General features: G+C 40.9%; 1 protein-coding gene across 1 annotated transcript in view; it reads right to left on the reverse strand.

Annotated features, from left to right (window-relative positions):
* The window catches only part of rapgef5a (Rap guanine nucleotide exchange factor (GEF) 5a), a 267,567-nt gene extending 246,539 nt beyond the window's left edge, over window positions 1–21,028 (reverse strand). The window contains exon 1 of the mRNA XM_041183142.1: window positions 20,749–21,028. Coding sequence (XP_041039076.1) covers window positions 20,749–20,922 — 174 coding nt within the window. The 5' untranslated portion in view covers window positions 20,923–21,028. The remainder of the gene's footprint in view (window positions 1–20,748) is intronic.
* Between the last annotated feature and the right edge of the window lie 282 nt (window positions 21,029–21,310).

Raw genomic sequence — 21,310 nt, forward strand, 5'->3', positions numbered from 1 at the left:
GAAAAAAAAGAGAATATAGAATACGAGAGTACATTAGCAAGAAATATAAAAACAAACAATAGGACCTTCTATAAGTAAATAAAAAGGAAAAGAGTAGCTAAAGTAAACATTGGTCACTTAGAGGATGAATCTGGGGAATTAATAATAGGAAAAAAGAAAACAGCTGACATTTTGAACAAGAGTTTTGTATCTATCTTCATGGTAGAGAACACAAAAAAATCCCAAGAATAGCAGAAATTTAAGGGCCAAATGGAAGGGAGGAACTTAGAAAACCATGAACACTAGAGAAAGAGCATTATATTGCCTTTGAGAAGGTGGTCGTAAGCCATCTCCTTGAACACTGCACCCCGTGTGATTAATGTACAATCACAGTGCTGTTTAGGATTTTGACTGACCAACAATGATAGAATGGCAACATATTTCTAAGCTGGATGGTGTGCAACTTGCTGGCGAACTCCCCTGGGTGGTGTTCTCAGGTACCTGTTGTCCTTGTCTATCCAGGTGCTAAAGGGTTGTGAGGTGCTGTTGAAGAAGACTTGGCTAGTTGCTGCAGTGCATCTTGTAGTTTGTCCATACTGCACATTGTGCCAGTAGTGGAGGGAATAAGTAATTAAGGCAGTGGATGGGCCACCAATCAGGTAGACTTCTTTGTCCTGGATGGTGTCAATCTTCCTGAATGTTATTAGAACTAAACTCAGCCAGGAAAGCGGAGAGCATGTTCCATCATACTCCTTACATGTGCTTTGCACGTAGTGGAAAGGCTTTGGGGACTAGCCAGGAAAGTTATATGTCATCGAATACCCAGTCTCTGGCATGCTTTTGTTGCCGTATTTATATTACTGGTCCAGTAATGTTTCTGGTCAATGGTAATCTCCAGGGTGCTGATGGTGGGAATTTGGCAATGGTAATGTCCTTGAATGTCAAGAAGAGGTGCTTAGACTCTCTCATGCCTGCACTTGTGTGCCATGTATTTATTTTGGGCTTAACGCAAGTCAGAATGTTGTCAAGCTCTTGATGTCGTCCCCAAAGGAATCAACTTATGTCTGTTTGAGGCACTACATGAATGAAATTTTCCCAAAATTGAATTATATCACAAAGAATGAGGTCATTCAGCCCATTATGCCTCTTGGAAACAACTATCCAATTATTCTGACTCCTCTGCTTTTTCCTCATAGCTCTGCAAATTACATAAAAACTAATCCAAAATGGATTTCATTTTTTTAGAGCTTTGTTTCAATTTGGAATCTCTCATTACGTCTCCTTGTGTTCATTAGGAATACTAAATGGAGGAGAAAACAGGTCCATAATTAACCACTTTAAATAATTTCAGATGCTCATTCAATTTTTCCTTTGAGCCTAAAATGCCAAAAATAGATTGGACAATAAGTAACCTAGTTACATTGTTAGTAACATGCTGAATGACATACTCTGTCCCCAGCCTGGGAAAAAGTGGGTACAGCTTTTCTTATCAACGTTATACAAAGACACATGTGCCTGTATCCCTCTGTGCAACACTCATGTACCTATTTGTGTAATGATAAAAAACACCTTTAGAAACTAACATTATTATCTCTATGGTCTAACTGTAACTTAACGCTCCATATGTTTAATTGTTCCATTTCCTCAGATGAAGTGTCAGTCCTTACCCAACCTCTCTGCCTGTTTCACATCTGCAGCAAACGACCAGACTACATCACACATGCCGCAAACCAGTCAGCATCCAGATCTACTAACATTGACTGAATGCTTCACGTTTTTACCCAAAAATAATTTCAGGCATAAGTACCTGCTTTTTCTACCCAGTTTTTTGTAAATGATTCAGTTTTGCATTTAATGTTCATTTACAAATACTGGTTGTATTATTGATCAATATGTGTGGAGCCATTTATTATCTCTGTCATTGATTTAACCAAACAAATGTTAGCAATCCACATTTTTAAAAAGCAACCTTTATTCTTACATGACATTAAAAAAGGCACTTTGGACTCATTTGGCAGTGAATCTCTACTGGCATTTTATTAAACATGAGCACTGCTCCCATCATCCATTAATTATAATAATCTCTACTCTCTTAAATTGTGGTGCTGAATAGTAACAAGGGGAGCCAGAATGAAATATGCAAAGCAAAGAACTTGTCCATACATTAATAATATTTCTGTAAAATACTGAAGACTTTGACTGTTGTTAAAATCTTGATAGTGCATTAATGTCAACCCCAAGTAACTGCTAACTGCTTGAAACAAAAAAACGTCATATTTCTTACAGCAATTGCAATCATAATAATTCAAACTACTGTGATCTTTAGAACCATTTCCTATGACACGTCTTGCTAAAAGTTAGTACAAATCTATTTATCATATTTAAGGCTTAGTTGTCAATAGCACCTAATGTTATTGATGAATATTAACATCAACATTTTTGTAGAACAGTGATAAGTATATCTCTGAATTAGTTAATGGGTCTAAGGCACAGTATTCTTCACTAACATTTCTCTCAGGGGTTATAATTCCAAACAGGACCTTGTTCAAAGGCTACTCACAAAAGTGCTCCAACTTTCAAATGTAGCATCATGGACAGTGTAAACTATTCAATTCTTCATAAAGGGGCAAGTAGTTCAGAAACTTTAGGACCAATAGTTTCATTATTGGTCCTATAATGTTAAAAGCGTTATTTTACTTGCTGACTGGTTGCTGGGGTAGCATTGATTTTCTGACTGAATTTCCTTACTTTCCTCACACTTGATTGCAAGACAAGAGTGAATATTGCTGTATCTAAACTTTGGCAATATCCCACAGTATGATAGGTCATGGATAGAGGCTCAGAGCACTTCCAGGTCTGCAGGCAGGGACTACAAATTAAATGAAGGTTCCATTCTTCCAAAGCGGTGTACTTGAGAGGATTGCCTGTGATCTGACATAAAACAGGCAAGAGAATTGCTACAGCTTGTGGCTTAGCAGCCCAGCCCAGACTAAATATGGCTTGGGACAAAGCAGGTAGTTCACAAGAGAAACCCATCAGAAGATACCTCAGCCATCAGCATTAACCCATTTACATTTTATTTGCTTGAGCTATCATAGCAATAATAATAATTTTGATTTATTTTAAATTAATGTGCTCAGATCTACATCTCAATTGTGGTTAATGCCTTTTCAGGTAATCTTCAACTAAAGCTAATAAAAATGAAATCCATAAGGAATCCTACATCTCTTCCTCAACCAAGTGAAGTTTCTCCTGATGCTGCGAACATCAGAGAGAATCAATGTCCACTGGGCAACATACTTCATTTATGAATTGGCAATTTGCAGTGCCATTTTACAAAGTGAAAGGATGCTCTCAGATGGTACAAAGAGGCTTTGGATTCATAATTGGAGAGTTTCCATTTCTAGGTTAACTCTGAATCCACATTGTTCCATGTTCAATTGCAGGCTTCAAAATATTTTGTGCAATTTTGAATATTTCATTTTAGGTCTGTAATTTTTACTAAAATATTGAAATGTTGAAATAATTTCTGGAAGTACTCACCTTCCTGTTGAGACTACAGTCCTCCCACAGCAAAGAATTGCTCAGCTAATGCCTTGGAGTTCCAGAGCAATGAAAGGAATAGGGAAAAAGAAGTAGGAACCTTCGTGTGTGTCTAAAAAATTGTAAGTTAACACAATGCAAGCTACTTTCTACTCACCAGTGAATTTAATCACGTAGTTTTGCATTTTCTCACAAAGTGCCATAAAACTTAAGGGTATAGTTTACTTTTTTAGGAAGAGAAGTTTTCTTGCTGCATATGTTCTTAATTTTAATAGCTGCCAATTAGAATGATGATGGGTATTGCTAGCTATCCAACTCATGAAATTTGAGAAGCACTACAAAAACAATATGCATCTATATAGTGACTCATGAAGTTGAGAAGCATTACAAAAACAATATGCATTTATTTAGTAACTTTAACATGATAAAGCATGCTAAGAGGTGGTTTAAGAAGGGAATTCCAGAGTTTAGGGCCTAGACAGCTGAAGGCACAGCCGCTAGGGGGTGAATGAAATCAAGTTAGTGGATGGGTTAGGGTTGGGTTTGAGATTTTCAAACTTTCAACATCTTACCAACCACAACCTGCCCATCTTCAGGCATTAAGATTCCACCAATAGTCCTGAAGTTTAACTTTGGAACGCATTGGGAACAGGAAGGCCTGGTACAACATGGGAATCCCTGAAGTATGTGCTGTGCATCTGTCATTGGCTTTTTAACCAATTCATTGCATTAACATATAATTTATGGGTTTCCTAATAAATTAACTTGAGCAGGCGAGATGATGCCTCACAGTGAGTTGATTTCAATTCCAATATTTAAAAAGACGCCCCAAGTGTAGAATGTGATGGAATTTGGAGTTGGGACATTATGAATTGACAGAATGGAGTGCACATGCTCAAAAACAGCACCTCCATTTAGGAATGCCTCCCTGGATGCGATGCTTGGGGCTGTAAGTTGCCGCAGGGTGGTACTTCTTCCTACTGGCAGAAGTAATAAGACTTCCAGCAAAACCAAAAAGCTGTGGCTACAGGAATTCACAACATGGTGCCATGCTTCTGGATTCACTGCCAAAAGCAGTTTAATAATGCAAACAGGTCAGGAAATGTAAGTACAACTACATCCTGTGTTGGAATTTTACACACTACTCCTTCTCTGCGAATAGATTGGCACGTAGAGGGGTCATAAAATTGAGTGACATGGCACTGGTGTAGTACCCATCACTACCCACTACTGCTGGGATTTTGCCTTTATCAGGGGAGGCATCGAGCTGACCCATGGGCCAATAGAGGCCCTTAAGCTGCCAGTTAATGGCCACTTCAGGCCCCCTCCTGCTGCTGCTGGTATTTTATCTGTGGCGCTAGGTACCAGGGCCTGGCAGCCTTGTTGTCAGGCTAGGGGTGTGGAGTCTCCTGTTTGGACACCCTACACCCAACAGAGGCTTCCCAAGGTAGTCACTTCCCCTGCATTTCCCCCCCACTGCCCTGATGAAGCCAAGCACCCCCACCCCGCCTCCCCCCCCAACCAAATTCCACATTGGAGACTGCCAGCCTGGTTCCAGCGAAACCCAGGACTTGACTTTAAGTCCAGGTCTATGGTGTCTCTTCTTCAGTTACTGTCTGTAGTCTCAGCAGCGATCATTGCTCCTGATGATGCTGCTGGGACTGGAAAGCTAACAGCCATTTGAAAGGCTGATAGCCCATGGAGGCAGGACTTCCTCCAGATGGGAGTGAAGTCTCACCCTGAGCCAATTAATGGCTCACAGCCATTAAATCATTACATAGTGACCCAGCCAAGCAGAGGCAGGGTCGCCCTGACCTTTCAGCTGAAGGTGGAGCCACCAATTCCATAGAAAATTCCAGCCTTGAAGCGTATATTTTGCTAATTCTTCACTCTGCCTTAACCTATTCCAGCACATCTCTACTCAAACTAACTTGCCTTGTAGATTCAACCATCTTTATTTACGCACTTCTTCACATCTCCATCTGTCCATCATCCTTATCTTTATGCATAGTCTTTCTCTTCCTCATATTCTCTGTCAACAAATGTTCCCTACACATCCATTTAATTGTCACTCATGGGTCTCTTCCAGCCATCCTTGCAAGAGAAGAGTACAAAGATCATGATGGAGAGACAGAGGTGTGGACTTGGCCCTTCACCTATCTCCCAATGAATAGATGCAAAGGAGGACACACTGGGCATCAGCAGATTCTCAACGTGCTTGGATATCTAAGATGGGGAGATAATGGCTTTCCAGCTACCTGGTGAAAATTTTAAATATCAGACAGCCACAATGCTCAGGTTGACTTAATGTCAGCAGTGATTGAAATATAGTCATGTGCAATATAGGGCTGTATAATACGCTCCCAGATCAGGGGTGTTCGCCGCTTCACAGAGCGTAATATGGGGCGTGATGACTCCGGGCACCATTTCCTACATCATAACACAGGTTTGCAGTAATACGGTAGGCTGGCAGGTCAAAAAGTCAAAAACCTACCCATGTTATTCAAATGGCAATTGAGAAGGCAATTTAGGTCATTAGCAACCCAACTCTCAGGAATAATATGTTCTGAAGGCAATAATACAGCTTCAGAGTGAGAATCACGATAGGTGGGGAATCCATTTTTTGATGAGCAAGCCTATTTGGGCGAGTTTTAAAACTTCAGCTGAGATGAGAGTCTCAGCTTTTCAGTTAACACTTAAACGACTGCAGGGACTGCTCATGTGAATGAGCAGAGGAACCTTTTGAAGATTGTTTCATCAGGAGGACCCTCCTCTGATTCATAGGGCTGCATTCACCAGTGAGACCTGTAACACACTGGACCAACATTGCTTATACTGATGCCATACTCACCCTGGCTGGCCTCATGGGGCCATTGAGCCTTGTGTGGCAGTGGGACCAAGCCCTTCTAACCACATCCACACTGTTGACCTTTCCGGCCACCTCTTCCCATGCAGCATCACTGGGTTTCCTCCCCTTGCCAGCGGTTGGCAGAAGCTAGTCATGTGAATCATGAACTGAATGCAGAAGGGCACCAAGGGCAGTCTCACTCAATATGGGGGCTGGTTTGGCCCCTCTGGTACGCCTCTGCCCTCACTCCGATGGCACTGAAATCTATGTATGGAAACATGTAGCAAATGTACAACTCCTCAGTGCCAAAAGGTGGGAGACTTGCTGATCTTTTTTGTCACCTATGATGATTGACATGGTTTGCAGAGGTTAGCTACAATGTGAATGCACCTAACTGACCACACTGGAAATGCAAAAATCTTCTCTCTGTATAGTTTATCCACTAGACTGATCATCTGATGGATCACCTGACACTGTCCCATGCCAGGAGGCCCTTCAAAGTGCTGGCCCTGGCCTTGATCTGGATCACAGCCTACAGCCTCTGAGACTGGACATCCCAACCTCCGACACTCATTGGGCAAGATGAAGGTCTCCAACCCAACCTTGCCGCTAATTGCTGGCAATTAACGTATTATCGGGCACGTGCTGAAAGTGGGCTTGAGAGTCGGAATGCTGCTGTCTGCCGGGTGCAGGACCCACCAACAGCCCGTGACTGTATTATTCAGCCCATGATCACTTAAAATATTGTTCTTAATCTCCCACAGGGCTGTCAAACACCCTGCAGGATGTGGTACATGAGGTTATGATGACTTCTCAGAGGAGTTCACTCACTCTGGGGGTGCATCATCACAGGATTCATGTAGACCATGCAACAACTCAAATATTAACACTTCAGTGACAGCGGTAAGGCAGACAACTGGCTTTTTGCCTGGTGTCCCACACATCACAAATGGGCAAAGGCTCAAGAGAGACAGGGACAGCAGTAGAAAGTCCATGTCAGTGGGCACAGGATGCTCTGAGCTCTCCTCAGTTGAACACAGATGCTGTACCTCGGGGGCTGTCTATGAACAGGATACTTTTGCAGCAGTGGCAAAGAGTGTGATGAACTGACAGGTTTTCCAGTTGCACCATGCACACTGACGGAGGGATTAGAGGAGTCCATCTCAAGCACATGTGGCATGATGTCACAGCCTTTGCAATGATGTTGTCGTCCATGGTAACAGGGGCTTTCTACATGGAGCATCAAACATGACAATTGAACAAGTGCATGCAGGCTGTCACCAATGGCTTGCACAATCTGAATGCCACCTTAAAAAGGATGAATGTTACTCTAGCCTTGGCCGTTCATCATCTAATGAACTACAGCAAAGTGCTCTCCAGCTCATTGCTAGCAAGGAGGGTCATGACAGGGTTGATGGTAAAGGGGACACGGAGGTGAAGATGCAGCTCAAAGCACATTGCCACATGCTGCTTCCTGAACCAATGGCCAGTCTGAGCAGATGCAGGTGGATCAGTTTTTGACAGGGTCTTCAGGGGTCCCAAAACCCAGAGGACAACAGCTAAGAACATCTCAACAGCTAGGCAGGGATTTGAGCTGCCTACCTCTGAGTCTACTGGAACCACGGGACTTACACCATGTAGAAGTGCTGGAAAAAGGCAGAGTTAAGATTTGTTGTCGTACAAGGGTACGCACCGAGATGGGTTACACAACATTAGAATGTTAAGTTTCTGTTTAATTTTTGAACAACAAAAATATTACTTATTTTTACCACTTTCCCACCTTTCCCATTTTTGGTTGTTGCCTGGCATGTGGTCTTTTCACTTGTGATGAATGAATGGTAAGACAAGAATTGACACCAAGCAACGGGGAGCTGTGAAAGGGATGTTTGGTCATTTGCAGGATTGGTTTGTGCTGGGGCAAGGGGACTAAAGAGGCTTGTGCATGTGGCTGTCAAATGGGTGGACTGGTGCAACCTAATGAGGGTATGCCTTGGCCCAATGCCTCCTCCATTTAGGACTGAGAGGAGGAGAAATTTCTTCACTCAAAGGGTTGTAAGCCTTTGGAATTCGCTACCCCAGAGGATTGTGGGTGCTCCATCATTGCTGAGGCAGACAAATTTTTGGTCTCTCAGGGAATCAAGGGAGTGGTCAGGAAAGTGGAGCTGATGCCCAAGGTCAGCCATGATCATACTAAATGGCAGAGTAGGCTCCTTGGGCCATATGGTCTAATCCTGCTTCTACGTCTTGTGTTTTTGTGCACTTGTCTTCTCCCGCTCCTCCTTGGAATCATCCAAAGAGGCTCTATGCCCTGTGTCTTGTTCCTCCTGAAGGTTCAAACCTCACTGCTGTGCAATATTTTGTGAAGTGCAGCACACAACCATTCTGGAGATCCTGGCTGTTGTGTACTGAAGGATGACTTCAGATTTGTCCAGGCACCTGAAGCCCATATTCTTCATTTCGATGTTTTGTTCAATGACACATCTGGTGGTCATATACCTTTCTTTGTACACTCCTGGGACTCATTGGTTGGGTTCCTCATGGGTTCATCAACCATTTTAAAGTGGTTACCACTCGTTTCCAAGCAGCCAAATGACGGGCGGGATTTTCCAGCCCCACCTGCCACCCAGGTTCTTCCGGTCCCGCAAGAAGTCAATGAACTTTCGGCTGGGCTGCCAAATTTCCTGCAGTGGGTCCCACCATAGCAGGGCTGGAAAATCCCAGCCAATAAGTCTGTTTTGAGGTGCGAAGTAATTAGCAAGGGTGCACTGCCACAGGGTAGAAGAGTTCTGGGAACTGTCTGAAAATCTTGCACGCATCTGTGTAAATATCGGTTTGTGGTTGCACACCAGCTACACCTTTGTTTTCATGAACACTCCTGGGTGGTCTGAGGGTGCCTTAATTGCTACATGAGTATAGTTGCACCTATGGGAAGCCGGTTTGAGACACAAACCCTAATGCCCACTCATCTTGACTGGGATCATTGATGGCAAAGTTAACACAATTGCCCGCTCTGGTAAACCAACCATCAACTGCCTGTCTACTGAATTGTGGGCAGCTGACTGCAAGACCTGCCAATGTTAATATCCGTCTAACTGAGTGAATAACGTATTGAAATTGACAACCTGCCTCTCCTGAGGAGATTGCTTGCATGCAACTTATTACACTACAGTTAAATACGGAAGTCAGTGAGTTGGAGCTGATTTGCTAACATGCTATCGATTTCCCTGGATTTAACACCCCCACCCACAAGCTCCTGCAAATCACTCCAAACCATCTACAACTCAGAAACAGGTCACATGCCCAACTGGTCTATACCAGTATTTATGGTCCACACGAGCTTCCACCATAGGCATCAGGTGCCCACTGTATCCCCGAGGACTGCATTCAGGCGCAGAGTCCTGTGACTGTCTCCCTGGAGAGGCATAGTATCTGCAGGCACTGTCTCTTTGACATTTGTAGGTGTGCCACCCTGGCCCTGTAAGCTCTCAGATGTGTTGGGGCTTCTCTCTGCCTCTGCCTTGCTGTCTGGCCTCTTGTTGTTGTGCTTAATCTTGTTGTTGCTGTTGGGAGGTCTGCACTTGTCCTTGTGTTCATCCACATCTTGCATCCCCTCCAGCACTCAAGGGTGAATAAGGATGGGGTGGATGATCAGCCATGATCATGATGAAAGGCGGAGCAGGCTCCTATTTTCTGTGTTTCTATGTATTCCCATGATGCCACAACATCTCCCATTCATTAAAGGCAGCCTTTGAAGTGTCCTCCCTTAGAGACTCAGATACGTGACACTACTTTAATGAGCGGCCCATCTTCAGCTTGGTTGTGCACTGCCCCTTTAATTTTTGGACCCAAAACTTGTGCATTCTGCACTTTCTGCCTGAGGCTCTGCCCCTCAGAGTGTAAGATAATCAAGTTTTAACAGAGGAATCTTCTCCAAAATCATTCCAGTGCCCCGTAATTCACTTTCCTGCAAGTCAAAAAGACACTCCCAGTGAGTCAGGTAAGCTATAATTAAGTCGGCAACATTCAATGGCGGGTTATTGAAGGCATGACAGACTCTTGTCAGTTTCACTAAACTGGGAAGGCTGCATTAAATCCTGGCAAATAACATTTAAATTATACCCAAGTGGGCCATTGTCTGTAAAAATGAAGCTTCTGCCACTAATGGGTGAATTTCCCAAATCTTTACCTTCCTGCTGCTGAAATAATTGAAAACTGTTTTCCTACCGCTGGTATTCTGATGTGTGGCCTCTCACACAATTCTTTGCTTCCGCCATCTTGCCTGCTGTGGTGGGCTCCTTAAAATCCAGCCCCTACACCAACTTACTGTAATTTATCATTTCTTTTTATTCAATTATGGCATTTGAGCCTTGCTGGCAAGGCCAGCATTTATTGCTCATCTCTAATTGCCCTTAAGAAAGTAATGGTGAGCTATCTGCTTGAACTGCTGCAGTCCATGTGGTGTAGGTGCACCCACAGTTCTGTTAGGGAGGGAGTTCCAGAATTTTGAGAGGGTAAGGGGAGAGATTTCTGAGAGCGAAAGGGGGAGATTTGTGAGAACAAAGAGGGAAGAGACCTGTGAGATTGTGAGGAGCTATATGAGATTAAAGTTTTAAGGAGCTGTTAGCATTCAGTCTGACCTTCACGGCAGTCATTGCTGCTTCAGAGCTCATGACCACATAATTTCATCTCGCAACTCCACTGGGGGTCACAACCCACAGTTTAGGAAGCCATGTTGTAAATGGTACACGCTGCTGCCACTGTGCATCAGCAGTGGAGGGAATGAATGTTTAACATGCCAGTCAAGTTTTGACCTGGATAGTGTCATGCTGCCTGAGTGTTGTTGGAGCTGCATTCATCCAGACAAGTGGAGAGTATTCCATCACACTCCTGAATTGTACCTTGTACATGTTGGAATTAGGGAGTCAAGAGCTGAGCTTGTTGCCATAGAATTCCCAGCCTCTGACCTGCTTTTGTAACCACAGTATTTATATGGCTGGTCCAGTTAAGTTTCTTGTTAATGGTGACACTCAGGATATCGATGATGGGGGATTCAGCAATGAAAATGCCATTGAACGTCAAGTAGAGGTGGTTAGGTTCTCTCTGGTTGGAGGTAGACAATGCCTGGTACTTATGTCTTGTAAATTTGCCCTTATACAAATGCTTCGCCTTCAGTTGTTTGATGAATGTTTAAGGAGCAAAATAGTGACAATGTTCTGATGCATGTTGTATCAGGTGTTATTTGAGACACCCTTAGCTATAGTTTAATGGACTTTGGGAGAGAAATTGGTTCAGGCCTGTCATTGGGCCCTGACTCTGATTTCAACCCTGACCTGAGCAGATAAATCCCTTTGGGTTTCCTGCTGGGTTAATTCAAATGACAAGAGGATTTAAAGCAAACAAAACCATTAAAACAAGTTATAAAAACAGAAAATGCTGGGAATATTCAGCAGGTTAGGCAGTGTCTATGGAGATAGGAGCAAAGTTAACGTTCCAGGTTTGAATCAGGAGTATGAGAAGAGGCTGACGACTAGTATAAAAGGGAATTCAAAAATTTCCTATAAATATATAAATAGGGTAGTAAGGGGGTGGTGGGAGGAGGTGGAATGGGGCAGATTATTGACCATAAAGGGATCTACACATGGACACTGAAGGCATGACTACTACTTTGCATTTGTCTTTACCAAGGAAGACAATACTGCCCAAGTCATAATGAAAGAGAAGGAAATTGAGATTCTGGATGGGCTAAAAGTTAATAAAGAGGAGGTTTTAGAAAGGCTCGTTGTAATTAACGTTGATAAGTCACCAGGATCGGATGGGCTCCATTCTAGGATGCTAATAGAAGTAATGGTGGAAATTGTGGGGGCACTGGTCATAATCTTCCAATCCTTCGTTGAGACAAGAGTGGTGTCAGAGAACCAGAAAATTGCAAAGGTTACACCCTTGTTCAAAAAATGTGCAAAGAAAAACCCAGGAACTACAGGCCAGTCAATTTAACGTCAGTGGTAAGAACACCGTTAGAGACAATGGCCGGGATTTTCCGGCCCCTTCGTGGTGGGACCCACTGCAGGAGATTCGGCGGAACAACCAGAGCCCATTGATTTTCGGCGAAACTGGACGATCCCAGTGTCGGGCGGGGCCAGAAAGTTCTGCCCAATAGTGCATGATAAATTTAACAGTCATTTGGACAAGGTGGATTAATAAAGGAAAACCAGCACAGATCTGTTAAAGGCTAATCATGTTCCATGAACTTGCTTGTGTTGTTTGAAGAGGTAACCGAGATGGCTGCTGAGAGTAATGCCATTGGCATGCAGTAAATCGACTTCCAAAAGCCTTTGATAAAGTGCCACTTAATAGGCTTCACCGCAAAATTGAAGCCCAGGGAATAAAAGTGGCAGTGGTAGCATGCATATGAAATTGGCTGAGTGACAGGAAACAGGCAGTAATGGTCAACGATTTTACAGAGTGCAGAAAGGTATACTGTGGGGAAGGTGTTAGGCCCATTGCTTTTCTTGACATATATTAACAATCTAGATTTCGTTTTGGAGGGAAAAATTTCAACATTTGCAGATGAGACAAAACTTGGAAGTATTTTGAACTGTGAGGAGGATAGCAATAGGGTAAGATTTTCACGGAGTCAGTAGAGTAGATAGAACTATTCCCATTGGCAGAAGAGTTGAAACCAGAGGACACCAATTTAAGGTGATTGGTAAAAGAACCAACAGCAACATGAGGAACAGCCTTTTTACACAGCATGTGGTTAGAATCAGAATTCACTGCCTGAGAATTGGTGGAGGCAGATACAACTGAATAAGCATCTGAAGAGAAATGAACAGGGCTATGGAGAAAGGGCAGTGGGCTGGGACTCACTCTTGCTCTTGCAGAGAGCTGGCACAGATATGAAGGGCCAAATGGCCTCCTTCTGTGCTATGCCCATTCTACGTATGTATGATTCAGTATATTTTCTTATCCTATTTTAAATATTTCCCAATGAAATTGAATTCCATTCTTTATTCCTCATTTACTTGGGTTTAATCCATCCCTTTTAAACAGGTCAGGATTTCCACATACCCCATCCAAATCTAAATCTGTACAATCTAGTCATATGAAGAGATTTGTGTACAACAATTCTGAAGACATGGATGCTGTGGTAAATTATCAAGACTATTTTCTTCATCCAGATTCAATCAGAATGATCCAAATTGCTTCTCTTGTTTGCCTTGATGGAGTCTATAAATGCACACTCAGTCTGATACATTTTGTGTAACTGGAAAATCTTTCCCTATTGCTATCCTCCTCACAGTTCAAAATACTTCCAAGTTTTGTTTCATCTGCAAATGTCGAAATTTTTCCCTCCAGAACGAAATCTAGATTGTTAATATATGTCAAGTTCAGGTTTTCATTTGCTTTCATGTTCTTGTTATAATGAACATCTGTTCTGAATGGGAGTTCAGAATACATATTTCCATTTATTTTCATACCCCCACACACAACATTTAAGCCTTTAAAATCTCTAATAAGTAAATGTCTTTCTGCAATAGGGAATAAATAAAATTAGAAATAAAAGATAATAATGGAAGAAAATTATATTGCTAATTTTGCTCATGTTGAGTCATATTTTTTCATTACCATTCACACCCAGAGTATAATATATCCCATATGCAGAAAAAGTCATAAAACTGCAGCAATTTCATGTAACCATCTTTAATTCCTAAACTATGAACTTTTAATATTGCTCAGCATAGTTTCTCAGGAGTAATGAAAATTACGCGTCTAGGAACATTGTGGACCCTTTTAAAGTTTTGCCGTAATGAAAAGCAAGATGGCTTGTTTTTATACTTTTACAGAATAAATGTTGTTTTCCTCAGAAAATCATATAGTGCAGAAGGAGGCCATTTGACCCATCAGTTATGCTGTTGTAGTTCTTATATGATGAAAGATTGTAAAGTGTTGATATCCAAAGGGACTTGGGTGCCCTTGTTCATAAGTGACTGAAACCTCTTTTGAGAACAAACATGTTTCCATCTGTTCCTATTCAGATGAAGTTACATTGTTTCATAGTTTGCCATTGTGAGATTTGAACTCTTGATACTCTTTTGAGTAAACCTGTTTCCATCTGTTTCAGATGAAGTTACATTGTTTCATAGTTTGCCATTGTGAGATTTGAACTCTTGATCATGGGGTTACAAACCCAGTACCATAACCACTTGGCTATTTAGGCCAAGCTAAAGGAGCCTTGCGGTGGCCAGGAATCGAACCCAGGCCTCCCGCGTGGCAGGCAAGAATTCTACCACTGAACCACCAATGCCACACTTTTTTAGAAGGAAGCCTGTTGTCCCTAGCTGATCTGTAACTCTTTCGAGTACAAACACGTTTCCATCTGTTCCTATTCAGATGAAGTTACATTGTTTCATAGTTTGCCATTGTGAGATTTGAACTCTTGATCTTGGGGTTACAAACCCAGTACCATAACCACTTGGCTATTTAGGCCAAGCCCCCATAAGTGACTGAAAGCTAACATGCAGGTGCATCAAGCAATTATGAAGGCAAATGGTATGTTGGTCTTTATTGCAAGATGATTTGAGTGCAGGAGTAAAGTCTTGCTGCAATTGTATACAGCCTTGATGAGACCACACCTAGAGTCTTGCGTACTGTTTTGGTCTCCTTACCTAAGGAAGGATATACTTTCCATAGAGGGAGTGCAACGAAATTTGACCAGACTGGTCCCTGGGATGGTGGGATTGTTCTATGAGAGATATTGATGAGACTGGACCAGTATTCTCTTGAGTTTAGAAGAATGAGAGGTGATCTCATTGAAGCATACAAAATTCTTACAGGGCTCGACAGGGTAGATGCAGGAAGAATGTTTCTGACTGGGGGGCCTAGAACCAGGGGATACAATCTCAGAATAAGAGGAAGACCATTTAGGACTGAGATGAGGAGGAATTTCTTCAATCAGAAGGTGGTGAATCTTTGGAATTCTCTATACCAGAGGACTGTGGAGGCTCAGTCATTAAGTATGTTCAAGACAAAAATCGATGGATTTCTAACCATTAAAGATATTATGGGACAAGGAGGTAGTGCAGGAAAATGCTCTTGAGGTGGATGATCAGCCATGATCTAGTTGGATGGTTGAGCAGGCTCAAGGGGACGAATGACCTACTCCTGCTCCTATTTCCTATGTTCCCAACTATGAGAACTATTTTGCTAATGATCTTGCCCTCATTATTTTAAAGCTGTGTTGATTGAGGTAGGCCATGTCAGTAACCTTGTGCTGCACTACAATTCTACATCTTGTACAGTATAGGTCATTTATTGAGTAAAAAAAACATGACCCATAGTTTGCTGTTTAAATAACGGAGAGGTTAATGGCACTCTATTATTTATAGGTTAAAAACAAACTATAGGAACTTCAGGCAGATGCATGATTAAACACAGAAATACAAAATCTGGTGCCTGAGCTGCTTCGCTCTGCCATTAGCTTCACAAAATGGTATCTAGCTGTCTGGTTCATGATTGGGTGGTGTGAAGTTGCTGTACTTGCATGCTAAATACAGGTTAAACTTGCCAGAGAAAGTTAGTGCCTGTCTGTAGCAATGCAAGAGTCCTATTTAATTGAGCCTGGATTAGATTCATTCCTACAGCAAATTAAAGCCAGTCCTGTTTTGTTCCAACAATGTAGAATTAAATTATATATCTGGAATGGGGAAAAGAAAAAGCTCATCTCAGTAACAATGATTATGAAGCTGCTAGAATGTCATAAAAACCCATCTGGTTCATTAATGTCCTTTAAGGAAGGAAATCTGCCATCCTTACCTGGTCTGGCATATAACTGACTCCAGGCCTACAGCTTTCTTAACTGCCCTCTGAAATAGCCTAGCAAGCCATTCAGTTGCATCTAGTTGCTACACAAAAGTTGAATAAGAGTAAAACTGGATGGACTACACAGCATCAACTTAGGCAACAGAGGTGACAATGGTACACCCAGTCCAGTTGACCCTGCAAAGTCCTCCTTACTAACGTCTGTTGAATCAGTACTCCTCCATGTTAAACATCAGCTTATATTCCACCTCATTTCTATATTTCTTAGTTCTGAAGAAGATTCATACGGGCTCGAAACGTTGACTGTGTTCCTCTCCACAGATGCTGTCAGACCTGTTGAGGTATTTTTGTTTTTGTTTCTATTTTAACAATGTTCTCCAAGGCCATTGTATGGTCTGTCCAGTCAGAAACCAGTTTCATCAGTGAGAAGTTTACACAGGCTGGATCCCAGGCTGCAATGTTCTAGTGAAGCTCAACGCAAACTGGAGGAACAGCACCTCATCTTCCGACTAGGCACTTTACAGCCTTCCGGACTTAATACTGAGTTCAGCAACTTTAAATGCTGAACTCTCTCCTCCAACCCCAACCCCTTCTGATCCCCCTTTTTCCAATAATTTATAATTTTTTATATATTTTTTTCTTTTCCCACCTATTTCCATTATTTTTAAATGTATTTCCATCCATTATTTTATCACTACCTCTTAGCCTATTTCAATCCCTTCCCCCCCGCCCCACCCCCACTAGGGCCATCTGTCACTTGCTCGTCCTGCTTTCTACCCTTAGTGTCATAATTAGCACATTCCTTAGCTAATATCACCACCATCAATACCCTTTTGTCCTTTTGTCTATAACATCTTTGGCAATCTCTTCTTTGCCTCCACCTGTCACTGGCCCTCTATCCAGCTCTACCTGTCCCACCCCCCTTCAACCAGCTTATATTCCACCTCATTTCTATTTTTTTTAGTTCTGCTGATGATTCATACGGACTCGAAACGTTGACTGTGTTCGTCTCCACAGATGCTGTCAGACCTGTTGAGATATTTTTGTTTTTGTTTCTACTTTAACAATGTTCTCCAAGCCCATTGTATGGCCTGTCCAGTCAGAAACCAGTTTCATCAGTGAGAAGTTTACACAGGCTAGATCCCAGGCTCCAAGCATGAGTGGCAACACTCTAATCCATGACTCAACCCAGATCCCTCCATTTTTTTTCTCACCTAATTCTGATTTTAATTTCTATTATTAGACAACTTCCGATTACACATCCTGAGGGCTGGGTAACAACCTCTTCATGAGCACCATGCATACCATTCTTTTTATTAGACAATAGAAAACATGATAGGCGGGGGAGGGGAACTGTAACGAACAGTTCCTGTTTTTCAATTCTCAAGGGCAGCCATGCTACCAACCGTATTCCATTTAGCTGGAAGCTGATGAAATCTATCCAATCAAGGAATGCAGCTTTGTATATAAGTCTGATTGCCCTAAAACTGGATCATGACCTCTGGAAGGCAGTCAGTACATGTTCATGCTTGAACCATCAGGAATCACTTTTTCACGTAAATTTAGTGTAATAATTGCCCATTTAAAGCCATATGATAAAATAATTCAAAATATTTTGTCATTAATAGTGATACATGTATATTTAGCAGTCAAACTCAATGGACTACACTGAAATACACATTTTCTAAGCAGAAAGCTGCAAGCTAACGATTTGACCACATACATACCAAATCTCATCAAAAGAATATTCAATGATTTCTAACGTTACTGCTTGACAAACTACAATTTATAGGTAAAGTCACAATAAGGGCACTGGCTTATACAATTTCAATGAACTGATCCATTTTGTAAAAAATACTTTATTTGACCATTTATAATTGTCTGCAATGTTATTAAGTAACAGTAGGAACACAATAATTTATTTATAAACATTGCATTCAATGATCAGTAAAAATATTTTCTGCAAAATTTCATTGAAATTGCCTGTATAATATTCAGGCTTACTTGTCAGCACTGTGTCATTGTTAAAGTAAGCAAAGATCCTACAAATTTTATATTACAACACACTGACAATATGGCAACGGCCAAATTCTACATCATGAAGATGAACAAAAATTGGGGCAGAGCAATTACTGCAGCTGCAAGTTAAGTGTACAAAAGGCTTTTGACATTAAAAGGTGCATTACTTGCTACATCATCACCCAAAGAGGAGAAACTTCTGTATGCTGTAAGAACAATTATTGCTATTCCTATTTGTACAGTTACATGATCAACTAATTAATAGAAAATGGTTAAGTAAGTGATGCTTCATAAAAGTCCATTGTAAAATGGTTTCATTTCTCAAGCTCACAAGTGAAAATTAAACAATATAAAATGGCTATTGGTTCAATGTTGTGTATTTGTGTTCTATCACTACGTCACATTTTAAATTAATTTCACGTGGGCTTTTGTTACCTCCGTCACTGAAGGTGGGTGAAGAAACAAAAATTGATACACAGATAGGGTATGGTCTAAGGAAGTACTGATTAGTTTTTGGTGAGGATCCAGATCCGGATCCTGGATTTTCTTTTAAGGATCCATTAACATTGAGAGATTGAGCAAACTGACTTTCTTTTAAGAATGTTGTGGGTTGTTTAATTCAGAATGCTGTTGATTGTTTTAGAATGTTGTGGATCACCTCAACAGCTGTGCTGCAATTTGTCGCAGCTGTCAAAATGTGAGCAGAGTTTTCAGAACAGTTTGTTGGATATAGATTGACCGGAAGCCTCCTCATAGAGATGAAAGCTCTTAATAAAAATCTTTCTTTTTCAGATTTGTAGTTATAGAACATCAACCAGGCAAGTAAAAGCCTCATGAAAGATCTGCACATTATAATAACATTGAGTTAATGCAACATTGGGAAGGTATGCACTATATTGAGTACCCTTTTCATTTGATAGGTATTAAGTCAAAGAAAATCATATGATAACATGAGTACTTCATTGTAATCCTACTAGTTTGAAATTCTAGCATGATTTTGACAGTTATGAAGTTTAAAAATGAATATGCACCTGTTTATAATATTTTTGTTATCACAGTCAAAAATGCCAGTGATGTGGAATAAAGTAAGTTTTCTACTGTTGTCCCCAGTTAGATATAACACAGATAAAAGGCATATTGCTCATCATTGAACTTGAAAATGGTAGGTTCCAACAGCAACTGAACACAAAAGCAGAGGAATGTGAAATATGGAGAAATGAGTAGAGGACCTGTTCTTGGGCAGATCACATTAGTACTATCAAAGTGGCTCAGACATGGTGATTCCTGATACGTTACCAGACATTATTCTAAATGTATTAGCTGTGGCCCACATTGCATGGTACACTTTTCTTGCTCTTTAACCGGTGCAAGAGACTAAGTGGTAAAATGAACTTTAATACGTTACTTGCAACTAATGAATAGAACAGTCACTTAGAAGTGGGGCACAGATCATTTATTCTGCCTGAACAATGTGTTGTAACCTTAAGATTTTTAGTCCTCACACCAACCAGTCTCCACAAGTGAGATTACCAATTAGTGCAGCTGAAAGCTTTGCCAACCTATCAGTTTGTGCTAGATTCAAATCAATGTCTCCAAAGTTGAAGGAGTCTGCAACTTTACCACCCAATCCCTCACATCACCAGGATTTTAAGTAATAAAAATGTAACAAGGGAAATAATTTGCATATAATATCTTTTGACCAGCCACATATCATTGTAGTTGTTTGCAACACTATATTATTGTTACCAATTGATAAGATAGGTATAACATGCAATTACAGTTTTTTTTGTATGCAATAAAATTGTAAATACTAGTATAAAGAAAGATGTTGCAATTTTGCTGCAAATGGAAAACCAAGGAAACTTTCCATTCAGGTGATCCATTCTTATTAAATACCTTGACCAGATATTACACTGTGTAATATACTGTAACACAATCTAATAGTTAAGATGATATATGTTTAAGCTCCCTTCAATTTTATTGTCCTTTCAATTCCTTTCTATTTCAAATTTAGCTCACTAATTTCTCCCAGACAATTTTTCACAGAAATATTTATGCGTACATTACTGAATGAGCCGTTTGGTTGTGTAACATGTGAAACTACAATTAGTTACATTTTGTTTTTTGGAATGAATAAGATTTTAAATGACTGGTGTGTAGATATGTTATGGTTCAAATTAATAGAGCAATCAAACTCTCCTGACAGTTTCAAACTGTTGTGACAAGATTGTAAATCTTGTCTCAAAACAGTAAGTCACTGGAGATTAAAACTAAAAAAAAAGCTCCTTATTCACCTCAGCTTGCATTTACTATATGTTCCACCGTTAATAGCAAATAATCTATTTATAAAGATTTGATACCTGTTACAATTATATCTGTTTAATATTAAGCTGTTCAACATAATGCTTCATCTTGTACCTTCCAGACTGTATATTAAATGACTATCCAATCATATAAAGAGCAGTATAGCACATCTTCTCACTACTAGTAAGCAAATCTGTCCTGAATTATGCTAATATTTAATACATTGTAGAATTTACCACATCGGCCTGCTTCTTCTTGAGGTTCAATCCATTTTTCAAAAGTGCAGGTAGGTCTTTTATCTTCTGTTTCAATTGTCCTTGTCCCTTTACGTTTCTGCTCCATTTTAAAGCAGCTAAAAGTCCTACTTCTGGGACACAGAGACTGCTAGGAATATCAGTCGGTTCAGCCATTCTCTCACCAGCTATCACAGACACTCATTTTTGCTTTACTGCAATACACTTCAGTTTGTAGCTGAGTCTACTGTGTTTTGTTTGATAAGCTGCAGTTTTACCCACTCCACCCAGCCATTTGCCTTCTGCTATGCATATAATCTGCATTCTGCATTGTATATTGCATACTGAATGAGGTCATCTACAGGTGCAGGATGTCCCATTATGCAATGTTTCCTCTTTTCCCATTGTAAGCCTCCAGTGTACTGAGAAAGCTGGCATCTGTCTCAATTTCTGTTGTATTACAAATGTGAAAATTCATACTTAATAATTAGAATTTTTTTCACTAAAAATCTTTCAGTTGTGACAATGTCACTGCTTTTGAAAAATCCATTGCAAAATAATTCAC

This window comes from Carcharodon carcharias, chromosome 3, assembly GCF_017639515.1.
Source record: "Carcharodon carcharias isolate sCarCar2 chromosome 3, sCarCar2.pri, whole genome shotgun sequence".
In the NCBI taxonomy this organism is placed as follows: Eukaryota; Metazoa; Chordata; class Chondrichthyes; order Lamniformes; family Lamnidae; genus Carcharodon; species Carcharodon carcharias.